General features: G+C 38.8%; 2 protein-coding genes across 4 annotated transcripts in view; one reads left to right on the top strand and one right to left on the bottom strand.

Moving 5' to 3' along the window:
* Positions 1–14,043, bottom strand: part of RTN4IP1 (reticulon 4 interacting protein 1) — a 44,519-nt gene extending 30,476 nt beyond the window's left edge. The window contains exons 1-4 of one of the 2 annotated variants that reach the window (XM_058566535.1): positions 12,823–14,043; positions 6,923–7,074; positions 6,038–6,106; positions 5,021–5,145 (exon numbers count right to left, since the gene is read on the bottom strand). In XM_058566535.1, the coding sequence (XP_058422518.1) occupies positions 5,021–5,145; positions 6,038–6,106; positions 6,923–7,074; positions 12,823–13,096 (620 nt within the window). In that variant the 5' untranslated portion in view covers positions 13,097–14,043. The remainder of the gene's footprint in view (positions 1–5,020; positions 5,146–6,037; positions 6,107–6,922; positions 7,075–12,822) is intronic. The other variant, XM_058566536.1, reaches the window with a different exon arrangement.
* Positions 13,638–26,418, top strand: part of QRSL1 (glutaminyl-tRNA amidotransferase subunit QRSL1) — a 28,371-nt gene continuing 15,590 nt past the window's right edge. The window contains exons 1-4 of one of the 2 annotated variants that reach the window (XM_058566534.1): positions 13,638–13,746; positions 21,270–21,429; positions 21,747–21,845; positions 22,893–22,989. In XM_058566534.1, the coding sequence (XP_058422517.1) occupies positions 13,723–13,746; positions 21,270–21,429; positions 21,747–21,845; positions 22,893–22,989 (380 nt within the window). In that variant the 5' untranslated portion in view covers positions 13,638–13,722. Of the gene's footprint in view, positions 13,747–20,080; positions 20,152–21,269; positions 21,430–21,746; positions 21,846–22,892; positions 22,990–26,418 lie in introns of those variants that run through there. The other variant, XM_058566533.1, reaches the window with a different exon arrangement.

Raw genomic sequence — 26,418 nt, 5'->3', positions numbered from 1 at the left:
GTGGTTAAACAAGGTTTGAGATGTACAGAACCAGAAGCTAGCCTAAAGAAAATTCTTCCAATTAAAAGACATGTAAAAACTTACAATACACCACTGATAAACTTAATTTGTATATTAGGACCCACAAAATGGAGGCTGTCCCAGCGGCCTGGCCCACGTTACAGATATAAACCTAAGTCAGCCTGCACTTACTGGAAATGCCTCCTTGTCAAGGAAACCTAACACCAATCACAATCCTCCAACTAAGCTGTAGGTAGCTTACCTTACCCTGGAAAATAGGACCTGCCAGTCTTGTAAGGAAATCACTGACCTCCTAGACAATCACTTCCTGTTTCCATGTTGCCTTTTCTAACGCCCTATAAAACTTGCTCTTGCCCTAAGTCCCTCAGGAAGAGCGCTCCACTGCTTGTGAGGCACTGCACTCTCCCAATCCATGGACTGTTTTCCCTTAAATAAAGGACATCAAACTGGTTACTAAATTGTATTGTTTTTGTTATTTGACACCACTACAGGGAAGATATCAACAACAAACTAGTTAATGAGGCTTGCCAACTAAAATGCAAAAGCATTTTAGGCTTATTCACTGCATGAGAAAACTTGAAATGCCTTGAAATCTTACAGTTCATGTATTAAAGAAACTTGGAAGACACTTTTCCAAACTTGACAATAATCCTAAATTTTACATAATATGAACAATAATAAGTTGTACAGCGGAAGGGGAGGGAGCAGGGTTTGGGGAAAATACCAGGTTTTGGCTTAAGGTAAATCAGAGTTAACTGACATTCAGAATATAGAGGAAGAGTCAGGGTGGTAGTCAGTAAGTCTTGTTTTGCACAAGTTGAGTTTCAGATACAAAAGGGACATCTAACTGGAACTCAGTAGAGAGGTTGGGGTTAGTAACAGAGATCTGCAAGTTACCAAAACACAAATAGAAGCTGGGAGTAGATGGGATACCCCTGGGAGACAGAGAAGAGTGAATGATGGAGTGGAACACTGGGAAAACAGTTACAGAGGGCTGCAGGAAGAAGGGGAGCCTTTAAAAATGACAACAACTGGTCCAAAAGGCAAAAAATCTAAAGCATCTAGTGTCCCTGAAACCATGGAAAAAGTGAGTATTAAGGAAGTGGTGAACTGTACCAGATACCTCAGAGATGTCAAATCATAAGAACTGAAAAGTATCATTGGGTTGGCAACTCAGTCAGCTATGACTCCATGAGAACAGCTGCAGCTGAATGGCGAGGCTGGAAGCTAGATCACAGTGCACTGAAGAGTAAATAACCTCTAAACTTCACAAGACAGTTACCCTGGTCACCTAGAAAACTAATTGGTAAAACACAAATTGCCAGGGAAAAGTTTCTCTAAGTCCTTTAACTGAGCCCTCCTGGAGCTCCTTGGAAAACAGGCCCAGGAGTAGAGGCAGGGTTCATTTGCATCAGGCTGGCCAGGCTAGAGCCTCCCCGCTCCCTCTCCTCTTCTTCCCAGCCCCAGGATTTCTTCAAGCCAAGTACACTGCAGGGGTTTCTTTCTCCTTCCCCTCACCCCTCTAACCATACCACCTAGTCAATTGCAAATGAAAACCCAAAGTCCACAGGGGCAGTGGAAGTGGAGAGAGGGGAGAAACTCATGGGTGGTGGGGTGAAGAACAGGCAGGTGAAGGAATCTGAAAGAAGGAAGCTATTATAATTACTGATATAAGCATAGTGGGGGGGGAGAAGCGGAATCCACTGTTTGTAAGTTTGAGCCCATCTAATTCTATAAACAGAATTAATCAGACACCTAATTTCCATTTACATGACAAAATTTTACTGTCATAAAGCCTAATCTCAAAAAAGAAACAGTGAAAAGCATTTCTAAATTCATCGCATTGAGTTTCAAGTATACACAATTTAAAAGTGAAATTTATTTTGTGGAGGAGGAATGGTTCAACTTCTAACACTTTCTAATACTTCTGTCAAACAGAGGGAAGTACAACTTTCCCAGCAAGAGATGAATTTCAAGCAAAGCATGAAACATTCGAGTTGCACCATGACACTACCAATAAATATAACCATCAGACTGAACTGTTCTTTAAAAAATCTGGTGTAACCACTTTTTAAAAAATTTCTATTCATCTTGAGAGCCCTAGGTTATCTATGTGTTCCTACTGAATAAATCATGAAGAAACTATGGATCAGCTGATGACAAGAAAAGGATTTCATGTGACATTTTCTAGTGATACCGAAGTGTGGGCAAAAATGACATTATATGACATCAATATTAAAGTATCCCCTTGGTTCACTAATGCTCAGTTGTTGCAGAAATATAATTATATAACAAAGAAGGAAAAAGTAAACATCACCAAACCTTTAGAAAGCTTTGTCTTAATTTCAAAAAGTTATTTGTTATAAAGAAATCCTGCAAAATCTTCCAAGGTGCTGATGGGTGTTTTTGTCATTGTTAGTTTTGTTTTTTTTAATCAACTGGTTAGAAAAACAGACTGTTAGTCCTTGATAACAAACGCTGACTTGCTTCGTGCAGACTAAAGAGTGCCTTAATGCCAACGGCTAACAGAAAAAGAATAATTATTGCTTAGAGAAGCCAAAATATGCTCCACCAATCACAATAAACAGTCAAACTGAAAAAAGCCACTTTGGACCCTGGAACCTCTGAGTTTATGTATATAAAATCCCACCATAATGGTAATTTCTTCATGTGAAAGTCTTTTTACAGTATTTTAAGGTGCTCATATCTCTCCTGTGATTCTCACAATAAGTAGTTGGAGAGTTAGGCCATTATTACACCCAAGTGCAGTCATTTCAGTAAAATGAGATTTCCCAGAGCACCAGGAGCCAAGTTCTCACCGCCACTCAGAACAAAGGCATCCTACAGGTCACCACGCACTGGGGAACGTGGCAGAAGCCCATGATGTGAGCTGGTGAGGCTCCTTACAATGGACTGCATTCCAGTGTGGGTAACATGTGGCTGAATCAATGAACAGATCCAACTCAATAAAATATATAAATCACCTTTATAAGGTATCAAACTTTCCATTTCTCAAAGGTCTCCTAACAACCCACACTGTCTTACACTCAGAACCTCAGAGGAAACTGCAAAGAGACCATAAATACCATGCATGTGGTCACCTCATTAGTTCATAGCAGAGTAGAGAGTAGGACCAGGGCTCTTCTTTCCCAGTTCCAAGCCATTATTGCTTCAACAGAAGATTACACAGTACCAAAGAATTACCCACGCAGCCAACAATTAACCGGGGCACACCCCTGTGTACTGAGAAGAGACAGCTAAATCTGCTTCTAAATTGTTTTCTACACAATCCTAAAAAAAAAAGGCCTGGAGAGCCCAGAACTGGCAAAAGGAATGAGAGCTCTCTAACCACAGTGCAATACAGTCATGCAGGCATAGAGAGTCTAATGTCTTCACAGAAAAACAAAACAAAGATCAATGTCATTGCAGAGCCTACAATAATAAATGTCTAAAAATCTTGAATAAGATTTTTGCAAGGTTATTAACTAAAACGAACCATTATAAAAATCTATGTAGTCGAACTAATTTAATTTAAACAAAGTGTTTGACCAAAATGGCACCTTCAAGAAAGAGAAGCCCCAAAAGCTTAAAAAATAAACAGGGTTGACCTTTAGAATAAATATTTGCCTTGAATTTTACGATAAAGGGTAGCACTTCATTAGATGAGTAGCCTTCACAATGCTTTCAGAAATACAGCTATTAAGCTTTCATTAAATTCGACTCTATAATCCAACACATTAAATGTAAAGTACAATGTTTCATTAACAATAGGAGTATAAAATGACACAGGCTTTATTTTACCTGCAGAATCCTTAGCAATCAAAAAACTAAGTTATTTTAATTTATTAAAATTTGACCTATAGCTCTCTCCTTCATCACAAGCATTAAATGGTTCTTAGTACCTAGCTTTCTCACCAAAATATAAAATTATCTGTTTTCTCTATGATGCCAACTTGCTAAAATATAAAGAATATAATCTCATGCATGGCCAGTAATAGTAGCCACCATTTACTGAGTGCCATGCATGTGCCACAATCAGTGCCACTAGTTTTATGTGTGTTACCTCATTTAACCCTTAAAACAAAACTCACAACAGAGAAGTGACTGAGTGGGCCACTCAACTAGAAAGCAGCAGAATCTGGATATGAGCTCAAGTACATCTAAGACATTTTTACGCATTGTGTTGTTGCAGACTCAAACAAACATACATTTGAGGCCTTGAAGGACCAGAATTGATCCAAAGGATATCAAGCACTGAGCCTAAGACAACTCAAGAATATTCAACACTGGGGGGCCGGCCCGGTGGCGCAAGCGGTTAAGTGCGTGCGCTCTGCTGCCACAGCCCGGGGTTTGCTAGTTTGGATCCCAGGCGCGCACCGAGGCACCGCTTGTTAAGCCATGCTGTGGCGGTGTCCCATATAGAGTAGAGGAAGATGGGCATGGATGTTAGCCCAGGGCCAGTCTTCCTAAGCGAAAAAGAGGAGGATTGGCATTGGTTGTTAGCTCAGGGCTGGGCCTCCTCACAAAAAAAAAAAAAAAAAATATTCAACAGTGTTTTGCAGTCCCTTTATATCTGGTTTTCACAGAAATCTGAAAGTATGAGAGCAACTCCTAGTGGAGGAAGGAAAAGCACACCTGCCCTTTGACATCATTCTCTAGAAACTGTACGGGGTGATTCTTAACCTTTTCAGGAATCTGATAAAAGCTATGGATCTATTTCCCAGAGATTCACACACAAAATTCTGCATTATTTTAGAAGGTTCAGACTCCTAAAGTCCATCTACACATTTCAATTTTAAAATTCCCATTTGATTGGGCTAAGAATCAACAGAATGAGATTAAGAAAGTGCACACTGACATGAAAGTTCTTTGGAAATTGTTTTAAATGTCAGCACAACTCTGCTCATATAAATGATCCTAGTTTTAATGCTTCTGACAAATCTACAAAGACCTTATGGAAGGAAAGAAGGGTGTTTTAGATGCCACCAATGATACTTACCGTCTTCCTGTGCAATTCTTGTCATTCAGGCCGCCGACCTTATTTATGGCAGACCAGGCTGTGAGAGCCACATACGGCAAAGAGGCAGCTTGAGTATGAGTGAGTGATTTGGGCTTGTGAGAGACCTAGATTTAAAGACAACAGTCAAAAATAAGCAATGACTTGCAAACCTATGAACACAATTAAGTACATTTACCTACATAGGAATCCAACTATTTTCAGTCTATACCAATCTGCTAGTTTCAGTGTTTACTGCATACCTTACTCCAAGATTATCCCAAAGGGATATTCTCCAAATGACTCAACCTGCCTCACAGAGGTTCAGTAATGCTTTATAGGCCACATTATCAGATATAGCCCTTAATTCCTCATAAAAAGACCACATTCAATAATCCCATTAGTCCTGACTATACCCAGAAATAAATCCAAACAAACCTGATCCCTCATAAACACATTCTAATTTGTTTTTGAGATCAGCTGTTTCCTTTACTCCCATTTACTGGAAGGCAATCTTTCCAGACATTTTCTAATCTCAGTAATACCCTTTTTTCCCTTCCTGCCCTCCTTCTGTAGCCAATTTCCTCAATGTTAACCCCTTCCTCTCTATTCAAATTGTCAGGCCTCCTGACTGTATTTAATTAGACTCCTGTTTTTAAAGTTATTTGAAACAGCTTCATACTTCATGCTTCTGTTTACAATTAATCAGTACAATTAATCAGTACATATTTGGTTCCAACTATTCATACTGGGTAAAACCAAGAAACACATCAGGGTTTCCAGATCTCACCCCAAATCCCCGCTCCACAAGACAAAGATAAACACTTTGGCAGGCAGAGTTATCAAATGACAGCAAATACTTTTTTAATCTTTCAAAAATTCCTATTCTCTATCTTAGCTCTTTCAAAATTACCCATAAAACATGAACCCTATCTGAAACACAACCAATTATTGAAGAGAGATTTGCCAGTCTTTGTTTATACTTTCTGATGGCATTTCAGCACAGAACTGGTAAGTTACCTCATTCCCGCTGACTACAACAAACTCGGAGAGAGTGCCTTGTTTCCAGGGAGGAACTGCAGCCCAGACCTGAAACACACACACACAGTTTCATTAGAAACAGATCGTTTTTAACCAAAGCCAAACATGAGGGTGTTCCCCAATACACACCTCTTTCTCTGTGAAAAAAGCACGAGTCAGCAATATACCAAGCAAAAGAGTTATTTTCATGTGATATAAACGTACTACTTAGTATGATTCTGGATTTATCAAGTCAAGCCACAATGGAAGCAGATGCCAGTGAATCCTGCTGTATTTACTGACTGCTTAGAGTACCAGAAAGAACACAGTCCCTTGGGGCTTGAATCCTGGCTCTACCACTTATCAGCTGTGGGACCTCCTTATAGCCTGGCTTCCTCATCTGTAAACTGAGCCTAACTTCACTTACTTCTTAGGGATTAAATGAGTTATCTTACGAAAAGCAACTAGAACAGTGTTAGCTATTATTATAGGCTCACTTTAATTTTTTGGTATAAAAGTTCAAAGTGACAAGTGACAGGTGATTATACCAAACTTTAGCTATTTTAAAACCATCTAACCCATAAGGTAGAAATTGTCATTTAAAGACTCTTTCAAGGAAAAATTAAAAAGTCCTGATCACACATATTTTAAAGTCTCGCAATTCTTAAGCACTAGATTATAAAGCTCAAGTACAGTCATGCTATTTTGACAAAACCAAGAAACAGAACCAAGAACAACAGAACCAAGAAAATGAGGATTCCAGCCAAAGCTCAGTATATTTGTTGAAAAGAAGAAAAAAGGTATCTTGGAATCGATATGGAATATATTTCCAAAAGAATGAAATTTGCATATTCAGAAAAGGAATAGAGGCAGTCCATAACTCACCTCATCTCCAGGCTTGAAGTACTTCACATCAAGTCCACATTCCATCACCACACCAGAGACATCCCGACCCAGAGTCAGGGGAAACTCTTCTCCTTTGATTTTAATATGTAAAGGATCACGTTTCATATTTAAAGCCGTAGCTCCATAGCCACCTATAAAATACACGTTACCTGTTTCCTCCAAAAGAATGGGATGATTTAAAAACTACTATAGCGTTATAGGTCAGGTACAATCCTAGGTCCTTAAGACATAGATTATAAAGCAATCAACCTTATAAATTTTTACCATTACACAGGAAACCATAAAAACAATGTGTTGTTTCTTTCCAAGAAAATTACTCAGAAAGTTATAATCACTTGTCAAACTAAAGCTACTAGTGTTCAAAATGTTTTTGAAATTCCAATTTTGAACCTGTCTCCAGGACTTTTAGTATTTTTTTCCACACAGTTCCACTTTGTTCTTTGAAGATGGTTTCTTTATTAATTTATTCATTCATGAACTTTTTATACAACAAAGTCGTTTGCTGCCAAGTCTGGTGAAGATAAACATTAAAGCTGTCTGAAATTAATAAACAAATAAATAAGGGATGGATATGGTGTTTGACATTGACACTGGTCTATGAGAAATGGTCCCCACTTCCCAAAAAATGTTTCTAGAACATCTTTGGATTAAGTGCACAGATTCTTGAGTGGAAAAGAACCACTTGGCTGCATCTGTTCCAATATGTATAACAAAGCAATTAACCTGACTTAACCTATCCTTTTATTTTAAAGAATATTTACAGAAATATCAGCTAAGTGGAGCTGAAAATATTCTTCTGATCATAATATTCTGGTTCAAATAAATTGGCTACTGTATCCACAATAATCCAAAATAGTTTATTACACAGCTTCAACATATAAAATGGATTTTCTAAGACACAAAAGTATCTGTTATGGTCTCTTCTGCTTGACATCTTTCTGAGGAGAACATTTCTGCTATGTGAGGCTCTTCAAGATAAGCACCCTGCTTACCTTTCCAGTGTCATGTAGCACAATTTATGCTTCAGAATCTCTAAACCACTCTGTAAGTCTCCTCTTTGCCCCCACCTACTCTTAAGCACAGTACAACATTAGATCTTAAGGATGAGGAGAAACCAGCAGAGGAGCCTGAGAAGGCTTGGCCAGTGAAGAGGTGTCCAGAAAGTCAAGTGAAGAGGGTTGTTTAAAGAAATCAAATGCTGTTGACAGGGAAGACAGTTTTTCAAATAAGGTCAAAAGCTGCCAATAGTCTTTTAAAACAAAACAAAACAAAAACAAACCCAAAACAAAAGACTGGACCCAACAACATGGAGGTCTTTGGTGACCTTGACAGGAACACTCACTGTGGCATGGGGTGACAGAGAGAATGGGAAGTGAAAACATTCAACTCTTTCAAATAGTTTTGCTATAAAGGGGAGGAGAGAAATGGCACAGTGGCTGGAGGGGAGCAACTGAGATGGAGAGGGGATTTTTGAGTGTTTTTCCCCTCTTCAAGAGGGGAGAAATAAGGGCAAGTGTGTAAGCTAATGGGAATGATCCAGCAGAAAGGAGAAGACTGAAGATGCAGGAAAGAATTGCTGAAACAATGCTCCTAAGTAGGTGTGAGGTGGTGGAATCTAGAACTCAAGTGGAGGGTTGGCCTTAGATGGGAGCTATGACAGTCAATCCATATAGCAGAAGGGAAGGTAGAGGAAACAGGGAGAGATGCTGACAGGTGGGTAGCTTGCAGAAGTTGTTTTTCTAATAAAAAATCAAGACACATGGGAGAAAGTGTTTGAAATTAAGATAGTCCCAGAAAATCTAAGCTGATGACCACCATGCCAATATTACACATTTGCCATCTCGCTGGTTAGAGCACACCTTATCAGAGGAAAAACAACTTCACATGTAACACTCACAAAAGTCATATGTTGTACTTTTCCTGTCTTACATTCCTTTTCCACCACTAAAACACAATGAAATAATTATTCATTGAAATTCCTATGTGGTTTGAGCAAAAGAAGTGGGCATTAAGCCATGTCAAGTTTCAGCTGCTCTTTGAGAGCTGCAAAAAGGCCTTAGGACTCTCTGAGGTACACAGCCTGCAGGGCAAGGCTGTTTAAACAATTTTCTTGGTCACCTTGATATGCTAATACATCAACCCAGTAGCCGTGGCTCACTGGTACTAGCTAAACCAGCCCCAGATCCAGAATGCAGCTGGTAGTTAGTAACTGAGAATCCACTTGGTGACACAAATGAATGGAAACCCTTAGCAGCTTCATCCCATTGTTAGAGGTGGCCGGTTTGACTGGTTCAGAGAGTTGGAATGATTTGGAAAATCCTAAATCTATCATCAAAGACTTGAAGCCTATCTCAAGAAACCTAGCTTTGTTGGCATGATGCCATTGGCTGTATTTTTTTTCTACCTTAAGGTTATTCACTTCTTTAGCCATTTATACGATTTATGATTTTATGTCCAACAACAGTGGCCATCCCCAGAAAAACAGCCTGCCTTCATCTTTCAAAATAAAGTAGACATGTCCTTCCTTTCTTGTCAAGAGAAATAACTGCTTCTACAGTTTAGAATCTTCTACACATTATTTTATTTCCCCAAGCTACCATTTCAGCTATCTTCTGCAACAACAACCACACTTTCTCAAAAAAGAATCCATGAGGGGCCGGCCCGGTGGCGCAAGCGGTTAAGTGCGCGCGCTCCGCTGCGGTGGCCCGGGGTTCGCTGGTTCGGATCCCGGGCGCGCACCGACGCACTGCTTGGTAAGCCATGCTGTGGCGGCTTCCCATATAAAGTGGAGGAAGATAGGCACAGATGTTAGCCCAGGGCCGTCTTCCTCAGCAAAAAAAGAGGAGGATTGGCGGATGTTAGCTCAGGGCTGATCTCCTCACAAAAAAAAAAAAAAAAAAAAAAAAAAGAATCCATGAGCAGGAAATAAAGAGGACAATTTGCAAATAATATTACCCAGTCAAGTCATAAAAAACTAAGATGTCTCAAGAATACTATATAAAAGTAAAACATGTTACAATATTATATTATCAAACAGCAGCCAAGAAAGTCCAGATCTAGCCATTCAACTAAAATTAAAATGTACACAATACAAACTGTGCATGTGCATTCAAAGAAATGAAATGTTAACAGATCTAAATGAAGACAAAATGTAAAAATTATTCATGGATAAAATACCACTAATTTTAGTTTTTAATCTTAAGTTAGAATGAAAATATAAAATGACAAAAATAATGACTGATTGACAACTACTTATGTGAAGCACTGAAATAGGTAGTAGTTGACAGAGCATGGCATCTACCTTCAAAGGGCTTATAATCAAAGGAGATGAAAAGATATACTGATCACCGGGTATAAACCCACCACTTCAAGACATATCCTATAAAAACTAAATTGTCTTCATGCCCCGTGTAAATGGAATAAAGTAAAACAACATGCCCTACTAGTAGTAGCAATTATTACTTCAAAGCAAACAAAAAGAATACACATGTGGATTTCGTGAGGCAATCATAATAAAGTCATTTCAATCCATTCTTAATAGAGCTTTCTAGCTATAGACACTTTAACAGTCGAAGTCTTTCCCCAAACCCCTTCCCACAAAGAAATGTGTAATAGTTATTCCTCACATTGTCTAGATCGGCATTGTCCAATAGAAATATTATGCAAGTCACATATGTAATTTAAAATTTTATAGTAGCCACTAAAAAAGTAAAAAGAAACAAGTAAAATTAATATTAATATTTTACTTAATATATCCAAAATGTTAGCAAGTCAGTATGTAATCAATATATAATTATTCAGACACTTTACATTCTTTTTTTCTTACTAAGACTTTGAAATCCAGGATGTATTTTACACTAACTGCACATCTCAGTTCAGACTAGTCACATTTCTATTGCTCAGCAGCCACATGTGCCTAGTGGCTACTACACTGGGCAGCACAGGCCTAGATATATTCACTAAAAATAGCAGCATTAAAAATTGGAGATAAAAGACCTAAAGACAGCAAAACTAGACTTTATTTCCCTAATCCAGCAGTTCTCCAAGTTTTTACATCCCCAAGATCTTTTTGAGGAGTCTAAGAGGTCCTTTATTTTCTAACTAACTACGCGAGGCTGGCTTTTCTTCATTTCCTTCAATAACACATTGCAACAGACTGAATACAGAAATACATACGATGAGCCAGCCTTGACAGTCTAGTGGTTCAAGTTCGGCACTCTCACCACTTTGGCAGCCGGGGTTCACTTCCCGCTTGTGGAACCACACCACCCATCTGTCAGTTACCATGCTGTGGCGGCAGCTCACATAAAAGAACTAGAAGGACTTACAACTAGGATATACAACCATGCACTGGGGCTTTGGGTAGGGAAAAAAAAGGAAAAAAGAAAGACATAAGAAAATCCAGCTGTCTTATTAAACCAGAAAACAAAGAGATACACAAAAGTGTAAAACAATGCTACTCTTCTAATTTTTTTTTTGCTTCTTTTGGAAAATAGTTATTTTTCACTGTAAGCACTCTGAAAGTAGACCCTATGCTCTATCAACTATTACCTATTTCAGTGCTTCACAAATGTAGCTGTCTCTCAGTTATTATTTTTACATCATTTTATATTTTTATCCTGACTGAATTTTGTAATGTTAACACGAAAGGAGTTTACTGTATCTTTACAGGCATTAATAAATATTCTAAAATTTCTATTCTAATTTCTAATAAGGTAAATATTGATAGCTATAACTCACATAAACAAAAGCCCAATAACTATTAAGAGTATAAAAAGATCTTAAGACCAAAAAATTTGAGAATTGCTATCCTAATCTATCACACAACTGCAAAAAAAGAGGAAGAAATGAAGTCAAAATTTCAACACTTTCCTACTTCTCTATAAATTCCACAAAATGATTTGTTCTATCATTAATCTTAATTTTGTAATTGGATATGTATACAAACAGAGCAATTTAATTCATCATGCATAGTTCACATATGATGATTATTATGGAGGCAATCTGATGAAGTAGAGATGTAGGTTTACACACAAGGCCTTCAAAACACAGACCCATGGTTAAATTAAACGCATATGGTAGCTTACTCAGAAGACTGAGGTTAATTGACCAATCATCCCAAAAGATGTTTTTTGATTTTTTTCAAAAGACATGGATGAGTTCCCATAAGCAATATTTTTGGTGCTCTTTTCCAAAGTTAAGATAATTCACAAGTAGTAATCAATCTTTTCAGGACTATAACGATTACATAGCATATAGTATTCAAGGAATACTGTGCTCTCCAAGTTTTGTCAAAATCCCCCAGCAGAAATTAAGATGATAACATTATTCTCATCTAGGATGGAACATAACAGGAAAGTGTATTTTAACTGCCCAGGGCAGAAAGCAACAGTAGAAATGAGGAAAAAACTGTGTCCATATCCCAGCATCCTGTTCTGCTGCTTAGTCTACTGGACCAATAAAGAAAGCTGTGAGTAGTGGGAGAGCAAAGAATTATTATAAAAATGCAAATTCTGAACTGATGTGAAAACATAACCATACCCACCTCTAACACTTGTGATGGACCTCAGAATATCACAAAGTTCCCAGGAGAGTATACTAGAAAGTTAGCTGGGTACAAAACTCTCAAGTCCCAATTTACATTTTAAGGAAGCATGGAAGCAACTCAAACTTATATTTTGCACAAGATTAAAGTATACCATAGACATTACAATTTCAAAAAATTGGAAATAACATCTGCTAAGATACTGTCAAAAACCTAAACAATTCCTTTGTGTTGATCTTTTAAAACTGATCCCTGATGAAAATCTCTTAGAAACCGGGGGGGGGGGGGGGGGGGGGGGGGGGGGGGGGTAATGAGGTATGTCTTGAAAACTTACTTCTCATATTAACATCTATAGGATTTACACTCGCAGCGTGAACTTTGATAATGACTTCATTTGGATAGTGTATTATAGGTATCATCATGTTCTGAGTAAATCGAAGCACTTCATTATTCCCATATTTATCTATGACCCAAGCCGGCATGACAGAGTTCCTTCGAGAGGTAGTACTAATCCTTCTAATTAACGGTTTTTGTACAACTTGGCTTCTCCAGAAGCAAACCGCAGTACATGCATTTCTTCTAAGTATACAGATCTTCAGAAATTCCATTGTAAACAGTGGTTGAATTGAGAGCCCTAATTAAAATGCACTTAGCTTGGATCAAACTCTCACCCCTGAATTCGGCCAAATTCTGCCAAATACAGTGGCCGATTTCAAAACTGAGAATTTAGAAATGAAGTTAGCCTAATGGAGCAACTGAATGAAGAATACGGAATTATTCCGCTATTCGCATCTGAAATGCTCCAATTAACTTTCCAGTCAGTATTCTGTCCATTCTCCTCCTCCCTTCCACCCCCTCCCTCTAAAAGCGAAAACAAAAACAAAACCCCTAGAACCCTGCCCTGTCCCGGGAGCAGTCAGCGGGACAAGTCGACTCCACTCGCGATCCGGACGCCACGGAGGACCAAACGCTTCCAGATTCCCGCCGCGACCCTAGCCCGGAGTCTCCTTGCCACCCGCTCTCTTGACCCGCGGGACTCGCTTTGCGGCTCCAACCAATCGCGTGCAAAGATCATTTCCTCGGGCTGCAATTCTACCAATCTAAGTACTCGGTGCTGAAAGGTTCCGTGACGGTCAAAGATGGCTGCGCCCATGTAGTACAGGCAGCGGCTGTTGACCTTTCTTTTTCCTCCTTGTCACCTGGCCTCTGTGGTGGCAGGCTGGGCACGAGGACCATGCTGTGCCGGACCCTCCGAGAAGTGAGTGGAATTGGCTGCTGAGGGCCCAGGGAGGTCAGAAAGATTCGCGGAGTCCGTGGACGAGGAGTCCCCGGGCCTGACCGCGCGTCTTGGTCAGCCTCGCCGCCTCCTTCGCTGGGACTGAGTGGGGATTCGAACCTTTGGGTCCTTAGGCTGTATTCTCCATACGCGTTCTGGAGTTAAGACATCAGCTGGGCAGACTTCTGCACCGCGGAGCTGTGGGGTGGAAGTGTAGACCGGCTTCTCTCAATTAGACGTTTGCTCAGGCTTGGGTCAGAGTGGGGTCTGCTGGTCCACTTCAGTCTCTTCTGTCCCCGACACCCATCTGATGCAGTTCTCGCCAAGGGGCCCCGCAAATCTGTACTTGGCAAAATCCAAACGAGTAATTTTTGGCGTCCCCCCCCCCCTTGATATATTCATTCTCTTCTCCACGATCGCTAAGATACCAATGATTCCCTTAACGGTGTCTCTATTTCCTGGACATCATTTTTGTGAATGCCTTCTGGACATCTCTTCCAAATGTCCCATAAGCACCTCAGACTCAATTGAACCGAAGTTGACTTCATTATTGTGACAGGACCACCTCTTACCTCTCAACCTCCATCTTAAAATCCTGATTTCTGAATTCTTAATATTCCCTTTCTAATGGCACAACTGTTATCCTCGTTGCCCTTAGCTTCTTCCTCATCTGTCACAGACAATAAATCACTATGTCCTGTTAAGTCTATTTTGTAATTATGTCTGGAATCTGTTCTCTTGCTTTATCCTTGATGTTGGGGCTTTAAGTCAAGTCTCCTTGCTTTCTGGCCCGGATCTCGCAACCCTTACAACTGTCTGCAGGCCCGCTGTTACAGGAATCACTTCCGGCCCTTGTTAAAACTACAGCTGTGTCCCACGCAGGCAGCTCTGTGTGTTAAGGCCCAGAGTATATGGTTTAACCGGGGCGCCATGTGATTCTGCTGAGTAAGGTTGAGGCGGTACCCTGCCTTCCGCCTTCCTTTTGTATCTTCACCTGGAAAGTCTTTTTTTTTTTTCCCCAGCTGGCAGCCTTTTAGAAAGCTATAAATTATAATGAGAACGTTAAATCCACAGGCTTTGAATAATAGACAGTTCTTCCCCAAAATACATTCTTGTTTTCCATCTTAAATTGCATCTGGCCTATACTGTCGGTGAAGAATCCAAATTGTTCTTAAAAAAAAAAGACACCCAAAACTTGTTTTAATATGAAATACAACCTATGAAAATACAATATTTTCTTTTTCTGCCCTTTCCCCCTTCAGCACTACCTTTTTTGTGCCACCTCTTTCTGATGTTGAGTGAGCCATTGTGAGAACTTTTAAAACAACTTTTACCTCAAGGGAGAAAAAACATTTAGGGGAGCTGACCCAAGGGCCCACAGGAGATTGCCTCAGCATGATTACATTCACCTAATCACTCTTTTAACAAATAATTATTGATGCCTACTGTGTGCAAAACATTATTGATGGTTATTTTCCCAGCCCAAATATATCTTCTGTCCACTCTGTATTTTTTCTACATCATTGTACTAATGCCCCAAATTCTACCAATTAGAGATTAATTTAGTACACATTCTATTTTAAATAAGTAAAGATGCCTGAGAGGGTTGAATGATTTATTCATCCATTGCTGTAAATTATAATAGTTCAAATATCTCTCCACATCCCAGTTGAGATAATAAATTGAAGAAAGGGAAGATTTGCTGGGGAGGGAATTAGGGGGAGGGGCTGGAAACTGTGGAGTTTTGAGGCAATTTTGGGGATCTAAGGGGAGACTTAGGGCAACAGAGGAGCCCTGGGAGGAAAAACTGAAAGGAGATACTCCTATTTCTAAATTTTACCCAAGTACATTCAGGAAGGAGGAGGAGTCTGACATTTACCTTCCTTTGTTGTGGCATGATCCCAGTGTTTCTAGGAGCCAGCACCAGGCTAGTATTAACCCTAAAGTTTAGTTATATATCCAGTAGGCTTCTTGGGGGTCTAGCCTAAGAACATTTAGTTATTGTTCTATGGGAAAATAGATTCCAAATTTTAAACAACTCACTTATTCATTCATTCAACTAACATATATTGAGGACCTCTGTGTCCCAGACACTGGGGCTGAGTACTGAAGACAGACAGAAGCTCCTGCTCTCGTGAAACCTACATTTTTGTGGGGAAGCAGGCATTAAATGTTCTTTTTTTTAAGTAAATAATATAATTTCAGGTAGTATAAGTGCTATGAAGAAAGATAAAGCAGGCTGTAGTAGGAGGACTAGTTGGGGGAGCTGAATGTTTTAGAGTGGTCAGGGAAGTTTCCCTGACTGAGTGGATGATGTTTAATAGAGACCTGAAGGATATGAAGGGTAAGTCCTGGGAAGATCTGAGAGAAGAGTGTTCTAGGCAGAGGGAACCGCAAGTGCAAAGACTCGGAAGCAAGAGCAAGCCTGCCAGGTTCAAGGAACAGCAAGAAGGCCAGCATGCCTGGAGAGAAGTGAATGAGCAGGAGAGTAGTGGAGATGAGGTTAGAGAGAGAAGTGGGAGCCAGATCATGGAGAACCTTTTAAGCCATAATAAGGAGAGCAGAATTTATTCTAAGTGTGATGGGAAGCCTCCAGAAAGTTGTGAGTCTATGGACATGATCTGATTTAAAATTTAAAAAGCTCCTTCAGGCTACTTTTAAGGATTATGGTCTGTAGGAAAGCAAGTGAGGAGGCAGGAAGACCAGTTAGAAGGCTATTGTATTGACAAGAGATGATGGCAGCATGGATAGGGTGGTGGGAACAGAGGTAATATAAAATGGGTATTGCTTTTTAAATTAGGGCTAGCTGAGGGATTGGTTATGGAGTTTGAAGGAAAGAGAGGAATCAAGGAGGATGCTTGTGTTGGGCCTGGGCAATTGGAGAAATGATAACATTTGTTGAGATGGGAAAGACTAAAGGGAGCATGTTTGTGAGGAGAAGGTTATCAAGATTTCTGTTCTGGACATGTTAATTTTGAGATACCTCCTAGACAGCCAAATGAAGATGTCAGTTAAGCAGGTGGATATAGAAGTGTGGAGATCAAGAAAGAGGCTAGGTATGAGGACATAAATTGGCCAGAGTATAGAAGGTAATAAAGCTATAGAGCCAGATGAGATCACCTGGGAAGTTGAATGTAAAAATAGAAGGCCTAAAACTGTCCAACATTTAGATGTCAGCAATAGGAAGCAGATCCAGCAAAAGAGACTTGAAAGAATGGCCAGTAAGGCAAGAGGAAAACCAGGAGGGCTTGGTGTCCTGAAATATAAGTGAGGAAGTGCTTCAAGGAGAGAGTAATCTTTATGTCAAATGCTGCTGGACTGAACGGTGACTACTGGATTTAGGAACGTGGAGGTTGCTGGTGATTTTGACCTGCTATTTCTTGGAACAATGGAGACAAAAGCATAAATGTTAAATGAGTGTGTTAAAGAGAGTACCAGTCAACTGGACATTCAACCCTCAAAGGCTCTCCCATGCCTTCAGCATTTATCAAGACAACTTCTATTTTATTTTTTTGCTGAGGAAGATTCGCCCTGAGCTAGCATCTGTTGCCAATCTTCCTTTTTTTGCTTGAGGAAGATTAACGCTGAGCTAACATCTCTGCCAGTCTTCCTCTATTTTGTATGTGGGTCACTGCCACAGCATGGCTGATGAATAGTGTAGATCCATGCCCAGGATCTGAACCCACGAATCTGGGCTGCTGAAGGAGAGCGTGTTGAACTTAACCACTACTCCATGGGGCTGGCCCCAAGACAATGTTTTTTGAAAGGCAGGTCTTTTCCTAAGTGAACCTTTGATACTATCTGTAAAGTTAATAAAATGTTCTCCACTTTGTTGCAGAGGAGTAAATGCTGTAACACCTTGCATAGAGAAATAGTAGAGTGTGGTGGTCCAGAGCATGGGCTTTGGAAACAAGATCAAGCCTTGGTTGAATCCCAACTCTGCTGCTTTCTAGCTATGTGATTTCAAGCAGGACCTTCAGTAATTTATCTATAAAATGGAAGTAATAATATCAGCCCCTTAGTGTGAATGTAAAGATTAAATGAAATATAAAGTATCTGGGATGATGCCTAGAACCAAGTGCTATTATAAACACCAACTTTTTTACAGGGACAAAATTACTTGATTATATGTATTTACAGTTTTCTCTTCCCCTGGTTTCTTAGAAGAGTGGTTCTTGAGGAAGATTTCTTAATTTTTCTAAGAAGGTATATTACTTTTCTATTGCTGCTCAGCAAATTAGTATAAACTTTTTGGCTTAAAATAACACAATCTTAAAAAAAAAAACCACAATCTTATCATCTCACAGTTTTGTGGGTCAGGAGTCCAGGACTGGAGTAGCTGGGTTCTCTGCTCAGTCTCACAAGGCTGAAATCGAGGTGTCAGCCAGGGCTGTGGTTTCATCTGAAGCCTTGGGGTCTTCTTTCAACCTCGTCGATTTTTGGCTGTTTCCTGCGGTTGTAGGAGTGAGGTCCCCATTTCCTTGCCAACTATATGGGTAGTAGAGTAAATGAACTCAGGGACAGGAGATTTGGGATGATTAGAATTGAGGTTTGGGAGAAATAGGGATGCTGGTAAAATGATGTATCTGGGCCGTGACCGTGTGAGTTGGTAACTGTGGTGAGGTGCAGGAAAAGTTTGTGTGAAATTAGGTCAAGAACTCAGAGGCCAGGTGTCGGTGTACATGACTGGAAGTTTGAAGTCAGCAAGAATAGCAGCAGGGGCCACAGTAAAGAAGATAACAGCGATCTAGCTGCTAAAATCTTCAGTGAATGAAAAGGAGTACCAGGGAGACTGTAGATTAACACATCAGGGAGAGTCATATAATGGCCAGGGCCTGTGCTTGGGATGAGCTGAGGTTTCTTTTGTTTTTTTGCTGAGGAAGGTTAGCCCTGAGCTAACGTCTGTGCCAATCTTCCACTATTTTGTATGTGGGTCCCCGCCATAGCGTGCCTGACGAGTGGTGTAGGTCTGCGCCCGGGATCCAAACCCACGAACCCAGGCCGCTGAATTGGAGTGTGCCAAACTTAACCATTACGCCACAGGGCCAGCCCATCAGCTGGGGTTTTTGAGAGAAGTTGGAAGAGAAAGGCCTTGAAGAACAAGGAGGCCGCCTGCCCGCACTTCTCCCTTCCCTGACTGGACTCTACGGTCCCTGGTAGGTCAGAGCCAAAACAGCCATCCCTTGAGAAAGCTGCAGGAGAAGCAGTGGCCTCAGGAAAAGCCTAGCTTCCATTAGAGAAAAGAAGTGCGCCAGGGAGAAAGAATTTGTTTTTTTAGCAAAAACTTTTATAGTGAGTTTCATCTTATATTCAGATATGACATCTTCAGTTTTGTCCCAGGGGAGCTGTACTATTTATATGTCATACTCCTTATGCTCAGTCCATTCTAGCTAATTAGCATCTTTGTTTTCATTTCTCTTTTCCAGTTCCCTTATTGATTTTCTCAAATTTGGATTTCCTAAAAATGGTCCTAACGAAGATCAGCACCATTTAAAATGAGTGTTTCTAGACAATCACCTTTCTTGCCCTTGTAACCATGACATTGACTCCTTACCTTTTATTCTTATACCAGTTGGCAAGTCAGAAAGCAGCTTGAGGATAGTGGGCATTATGGGACTTGAGGGAGAAAGGGGCGGACATAATTTTCCTCATTGTTACAACTTTGTCGTGGGATAGGCCTGCCTGTATACCTCTCTGTCTCTCTGGCTTTGGCCTTTTGCTAGTTCTCACTCTTCCACCCGGCCTACCACTGTCTTCTTACTTTCCACTCCGTATTTACACTGTTAGAATACACTGCATTTTTTTCTCTCCAGCTCTTTTTTTCTAAAGAGTTTACATTTTATACAAACCATTCAACAGAAATATCTCTTGTTACTAGGTTACCTGCTTAAGTCAAGCCCAGCTGTCCCTCCTCATCCCTGAATCACCCCCACGCCCCCAGCCTCCCTGTGGCAGTCCTTTTCTCCTCTTCTCTGGGAGCCTTAGGGGTCCACTCAATGGCCTATTCCCACTTCTTTTCTTATTTAAAACCCTCAGCCCTAAGAATGTGCCTGCTTTGATGATTTATTCAACAGCTGAGAGCAGATCATGTGCAGATTTTCCCCTCAAATGCAAACTCCCATTGTTTGATGGATATAGGACGCATGAAAATACAGTCAGCTTAGAGGAGAAACTAAGCTTCCACTAGTGTGGAGAGAAATGGTGAAGGAGCATATGATAAGAAGTTACCTCTGCCCTCTACTACTTGTGTGACTTTGGACAAATCACTCACCTCTGAGCTTCAGTTTCTTCATCTGTAAAATGAGGTTAATAATACCTAACTTCTGTGGTGTCTTTAAGAGCTAAATGAAGTAATAATGCATGTACAGCAACAGTGCCTGGCTCTGGGTAAATACTGAATAAATATTACTTCTTCCCCCACCCCTCTCGTCTCTGAGCTCCATCTTGTCCAACTCTCTTTCCATATAATCTCCAAAGTTTTTGTATCATCTTTGACTTCTTATTGTTCATTCCTTTTATCTGATTAGTAAGTCTTTATTGTTATTACTTCCTACAAGGAACAAGGAAATTATTCAACAGTCATAGCTTCACCTCAGGCTTCACTTACTTCAATATACAGGTTCTGGTCACTTGTAGTGCATTTATTGAACAGTTTCTTTACTAGCCATCCTAAGGCATTAAAGACAGGATTTCAAAGAAGTTTGTTTCTTTGTTTTTAGTTGCTTTTTTTTTTTTTTTACAGGGAAAGATTCACCCTGAGCGCTAACCTCTGTTGCCAATCTTCTTCTTTTTTTCCTCCCCAAAGCCCCAGTACATAGTTGTATATTCTGGTTGTAAGTCCTTCTAGTTCTTCTGTGTGAGCGGCTGCCACAGCATGGCAAGTGACAGAAGGGTGGTATGGTTCCCTGACCGGGAAGCGAACCCGGGCCGCAGAAGCGGTGAGCGCCGCACTTGAACCACTAAGCCATCAGGGCTGGCTCATTTTTAGTTTGCTTTTGAAACCATATTTTATAAGCATTTCTCTCAATTTGTAGTGGCTCTTGCTTGAATTGTCCAATAGCTATAAGGATTTTATTTAGAGCCGTAAAGTTCTGGAATGCCTTGTCTAGTTGATGTCTCTTTTTTCATTCTGGGCTGCCTGTGTGCAGCTAAGCTGCTCTCTGTGCACAATCCACCCTAACCCGTGCTTCCCCCAGGCTGGGCCTCTACTTCTCCTAGACAGGGTGGCTTGCCTAAACCATGGCTCTTGTTTGTTGAAGTCTGACTCAGAAACAGAAAATTACTCAGCTAGCGTAATGAATGGCATGTCCTCCAACCCATCCTCAAGTTGATCTATGTGTTACCCTCATTCACTACGCTAAGTGTGGAGTTGATAGGTTCTCTTGGTTTTGAATCCAGGCTTCACTTCAAAATTTTATACTTTACCACTCTATCTGCCCACCTCAGTATAATATGTGAAGCTTCTGCAGACTCAGTAAAGGGTTTTTGAATTGTATATGCTATAGGTTTCTGCAGCACTGAAACAAGGCCAAATTACTCCAACAGAGCTGTGTCAAAAATGTCTCTCTCTTATCAAGAAGACCAAGTTTCTAAATGCTTACATTACTGTATCAGAAGAGGTGGCCCTAAAGCAAGCTGAAGAATCAGAGAAAAGATATAAGCAAGGTAAATTACTTTGAATTATACTTAATTGTTATATCTCTAGAGAAAGAGCTTAGTTAGATGTAGCAGTTTCCATTTGGTAAGTGAAGCTTTTAACGTAAAACATACCCTTATTTAAAGAACTTGCTGTGAGGTATAATAAAAATGAGGCTAATGGATATGTGATGTTTTATAATGTCCGACTGTAATCATTTTTAACATAAATTTGATTTCCGAGAAAGTGTCTTTACCAAAAACTAGTAGTTATTATAATAACTATATTAGTGTGTCTTTATATTTTGAACTAGATGTATCTCTTATTTTTTGGCTTTTTAACCCAGGTCACTCACTTGGGGATTTGGATGGAATTCCTGTTGCAGTAAAAGACAACTTTAGCACAGCTGGCATTGAGACAACATGTGCATCAAATATGCTGAAAGGTAAAGTTGAACTGATCAGAGCATTAATAGTTTTATAAAAATAGGTATTTTTTAGTTTAAATTAAAGATAAAATACTAAAGCACCAAGATATTCTCAGACTAATTATATTTGCAAAGGAAATACTCAGGATGGAATTTTACCTTTTTATTGTTGTTCTTTCAGAATGCGAAATTATTCTTTAGAGATAGGGCAGCTTAATTGGTGAATCCTGTTTAGGAAGTTTTAGCAATCCTATTTAGGAAGACTCAATAACTGGTCACCACAAACACACTAAGTGACCTCTAGTTCCCACTCATTGATAACATGGGAATAAGTGCAAAGTGACTGTCATTACCCCTCTCTTGAGGATAGTGTGAGGATTCATTAGTATCTACTGTCCAGTTATCTTTTATTTCCTAACTCCTCCATCTCTTATATCACTATACTTATCTGTGCTTCATTTATTCTTTACAGTTTAGCAGGTCAAAAGGAATCATATTTATCAAGATGTTTGGATCCTAGGAGGAAAAAGAAATGGAAAAAGGTTATTCAGAATACTACACGCAAAAGTAATATTCTATGAGGAATATGCCCCAGGTTCCTCTGATAGGTGGACTGTTGTTAATTGTGGAATATACACTAGATAAAGGAAATTTTAATTGAGAATAAAGATCTACTTCTGACTGGAAATAGATTAAAAATTACTCTATGATATAGCATCATCTGAGAAGAGAAAGTCAAATACAATGAACAAAATAATGATTTGCAGTTAGTTTCAAATGAATTGGATACATCTCTGACTATCATTCAATATTTTATAGTACTAACTGTTAAAGTCTACGTTTTTAGGTTATAAAAATAGTGACTATATAGATTGTCTTTGGAAAACATAGCAGTTAGCAGTAGAAAAAACTAACTTTCAGAAGAACGTACAACCTACTATTCAAATTAGGAATAATTCACACATGTCTATGAATTGCTTAATTGCAGTTTAAAATCTTGTTTCTTGCATATTTACATGTTCACTGTTTTCTCTCCCATAATAAAAACAGCTGAATTTTTTTCAGGGTATGTACCACCTTATAATGCTACCGTAGTTCAGAAGTTGTTGGATCAGGGAGCTCTACTAATGGGAAAAACAAATTTAGATGAATTTGCTATGGGGTAAGTAAAATTGAAATTTTCTTCTCTTATATTTCTTTTGTCTTGTGTCTTTAACTTTATTAAATGTAGGTACCTAAAAGTAGTGAGGTGATTTCTTGAGGATTCTAATGCCAGTTTTTCAGTCCCTCTGTGAGACTGGGTTCTATTGACTAATAGGTATATAGTCATATCTCATTTTGGTTTTAGCCTGCATTTCCCTGAAGACTAATGGTGTTGAACATCATGTGTTTATATTGCCCTCCATATATCTTCTTTGGTGAAGTATCTATTCAAATCTTTTGCCATCTTTTTTATTGGGTTGTTTGTCTTCTTATTGGGTTGTAAGTGTTCTTTCATATATTCTGGATTCAAGTCCATTATCAGATAGGTGATTTGCAAATATTTTCTCCCAATATTTTTGCAATATTTTCTGGCTTGTCTTTTCATTCTCTGAACGTGCTTTTCAAAGAGTGAAAGTTCTTAATTTTGATGAAGTCCAATTCATCATTTTTTTTCTTTTATGATTCATGCTTTTTGTGTCTTCTCTAAGAAATCTTTACCTAACCCAAAGTCACAAAGATTCTTCTCTTATGTTTTCTCCTAGGAGTTTTATAGTTTTAGTTCTTGCATTTAGACTTTTGATCCATTTGAGTTAATTGTTTGTATATGGTGTTTATGCTAAGGTCCATTTTTTTGCATATGTATGTCGAGTAGTTCTGGCACTATTTGTAAAAAAAGATTATCCTTTCCTCATTAAATTACCTTGGCTCTTTTGTTAAAAAATCGGTTGGACACAAATGTGTAGGTCTATTTCAGGATTCTGTTCTTTTCTGCATATCTCTGTTGACTGCAATATCACGCCATCTTGATTATTGTAGCTTTATAGTAAGCCTTGAAATTAGGTAGTGAGAGTCCTTCAACTTTGTTCTTCTTTTTCAAAATTATTTTATATATGCTAGGTCCTTTGCGTTTCCATATGTTTTAGAATTGGCTTGCTAATTTCTATAAAGAAGCTTGATGGGATTTTGATTGTGCTTATATTGAATTTATTGCTCAAGTTGGGGAGAATTAACATCTTTACATGTGTTGTCTGATCCATAAACAGTTTATATCTTGCCATTTACTTAGATTTTGTTTAATTTTTCTCAGCAATATTTTTATGATTATCTGCATATAAATCTTGCACATAATTTGTTTGATTTATCCCCAAGTATTTCATGTTTTTTAATGCTATAGAAAATGGTATTTTTTAAATTTCTAATTGTTTATTGTTAGTATATAGAAATATAATTGAATTTTCTATATTGACGTTGTATCCCATGACCTTACTAAGCTCACTTATTAGTTCTAGGTGGCCTTTTTAGATTCTTTGGTGTATTTTATGTAAATGATCATGTAGTCTGCAAATAGAGACAGTTTTATTTCTTCCTATTTCTTTTTCTTGCCTTATTGTACCAATTAGGACCTTCAGTACAATGCAGTACAACGGAAGTGGTAATTAGAGCAGATATCCTTGCCTTGTTCCTGGTCTTGGGGGAAAGCATTCAGTCTTTCACCAAAAGCACTTTTTATTTCCTCTTTTATAACACTTGTCACATTTGTAATATTTGTTTAGTCTATGTTTCATAGAGGCAGAGTCCTTGACTCTCTTATTTACAGTGGTACCTCTTGGGAATCGATAAATATATATTGAATAAATTAATCCATGGGAATAAACTCAAACATAAGTTATTAGAACATCACCTTTAACAGCTGATCAAAATGAACATCACCAATAAGGGTGAAGTGGACATCAGGTACTTCCAGATGTGATTCCCTGAGAAGGGCACACCATCACCTATGCAATATTCCAGCTGAGAATGTACAACCTGAAGCTAGTAACAAGGAAACAAAAGACAAATCTGAAATGAGAAACATTCTTAAAATGTCAATATCATAAAAAACAAAGAAAGGCTATGAAAATGTTCCAGATTAAAAGAGGCTAAAGAAAGTAAAACCTAAAACTTATAGAAGAAAACATAGGAAAAAATTTTTGTGACCTTGAGTTAGGCAGATTTCTTAAGACACATAAGGTACAATCCATAAAATAAAAAATTGATGGATTGGACCTCATTAAAATTAAGAACTTCTGTACTTTGAAATACACGGTTAAAAATGAAAAAATAAGCCACAGAGTGGGAGAAAATATTTACAAAACGTATATCTGAAAAAGAACTGGTATCCAGTATATATAGACCCTTTCCCAACTCAATAATAAGAAAACAACCCAGTTTTTAAAAAAATGGGTAAAAGATGTAAGTGGACATTTCATCAAAAAAGATATATGGTTGGCAAATAAGCACATAAAAAAAATGCTTAACGTGATTAGTCATTAAAGAAATGCAAATTAAAACCACAATGAGATACACACACCTATTAGAATGACTTAAAAAATGGCAATATCAAGTGCTGACAAGGATGCAGAGTGATTGGATTTCTCATACAGTGCTGGTAGGGAATGCAAAATGGTGTAGCCATTTTGGAAAATAGTTTGGCAGTTTCTTATAAAATTAAACATACACTTACCAAATGACCCAACAATCTCAGTCTTAGGTATTTACCCAAGAGATGAAGACTTATGTTTACACAAAAGCATGGGCTAGGGCCTTTCAGTATAATATTTATTGTGGCTTTATTCATAATTGCCAAAAAACTGGAAATAATTCAATGTCCATTGGCTGGTAAATGATTTTAAAAATTAAAAAAGAGGCCAAAGAGACAATGATAACTAAATGCAATACTTGACTCTAGACCTGATCCTATTCTGGAAGGGGGTACAATGCTATAAAGGATATTATTGGAGCAGGTGACAAAATTGGATTACATACAGTAAATTAGATAAAAATATTATATTGATGTTAAATTTACTGACATGGATAACTATACTGTGACTGTATAGGGGAATACCCTTAGTCTTAGGAAGTGCATACTGAATACATGCCAAAGTATTTAGGGTAAAGAGCCATGATGTGTATAATTTATCCTTAAGTGGTTCAGGAGAAAAATGTGTGTATATGAACAGACACACAGAATACACAAATGATAAAACAAATTGGGTAAAATGTTAACAATAGGTGATTCTAGGTAAGGGGTATAAAGTTCTTTTCATACTGTTTTTATTTTTTGCAATTATCTGTAGGCTTGAAATGATGCCAAGCAGTGGCCTCACTCTGCTTGCCACGATCTGAGCCAATTAATCACAATGAGTTAGAGATCAAGAAACGAAGTTTAATTAGATTAGCCGGCAAATCGGAAGACAGGTGACTAATGTCTCAAAGACCCATCTTCAAAGATTACAGAATCTTGAGGCAGTTATATAGGGAAAATGGGCAGTAAGGAGGGGTTCCAGGGATGTTGGGCTCCAGGTATCACATTGTTCCATTCTTCTGTCAGCTGTGATGGATACCTTAT

This window comes from Diceros bicornis, chromosome 23, assembly GCF_020826845.1.
Source record: "Diceros bicornis minor isolate mBicDic1 chromosome 23, mDicBic1.mat.cur, whole genome shotgun sequence".
NCBI classification, from domain to species: domain Eukaryota; kingdom Metazoa; phylum Chordata; class Mammalia; order Perissodactyla; family Rhinocerotidae; genus Diceros; species Diceros bicornis.
The sequence above is the reverse complement of the archived record's forward strand: the minus strand, read 5'-3'. Positions and strand labels throughout refer to the sequence as shown.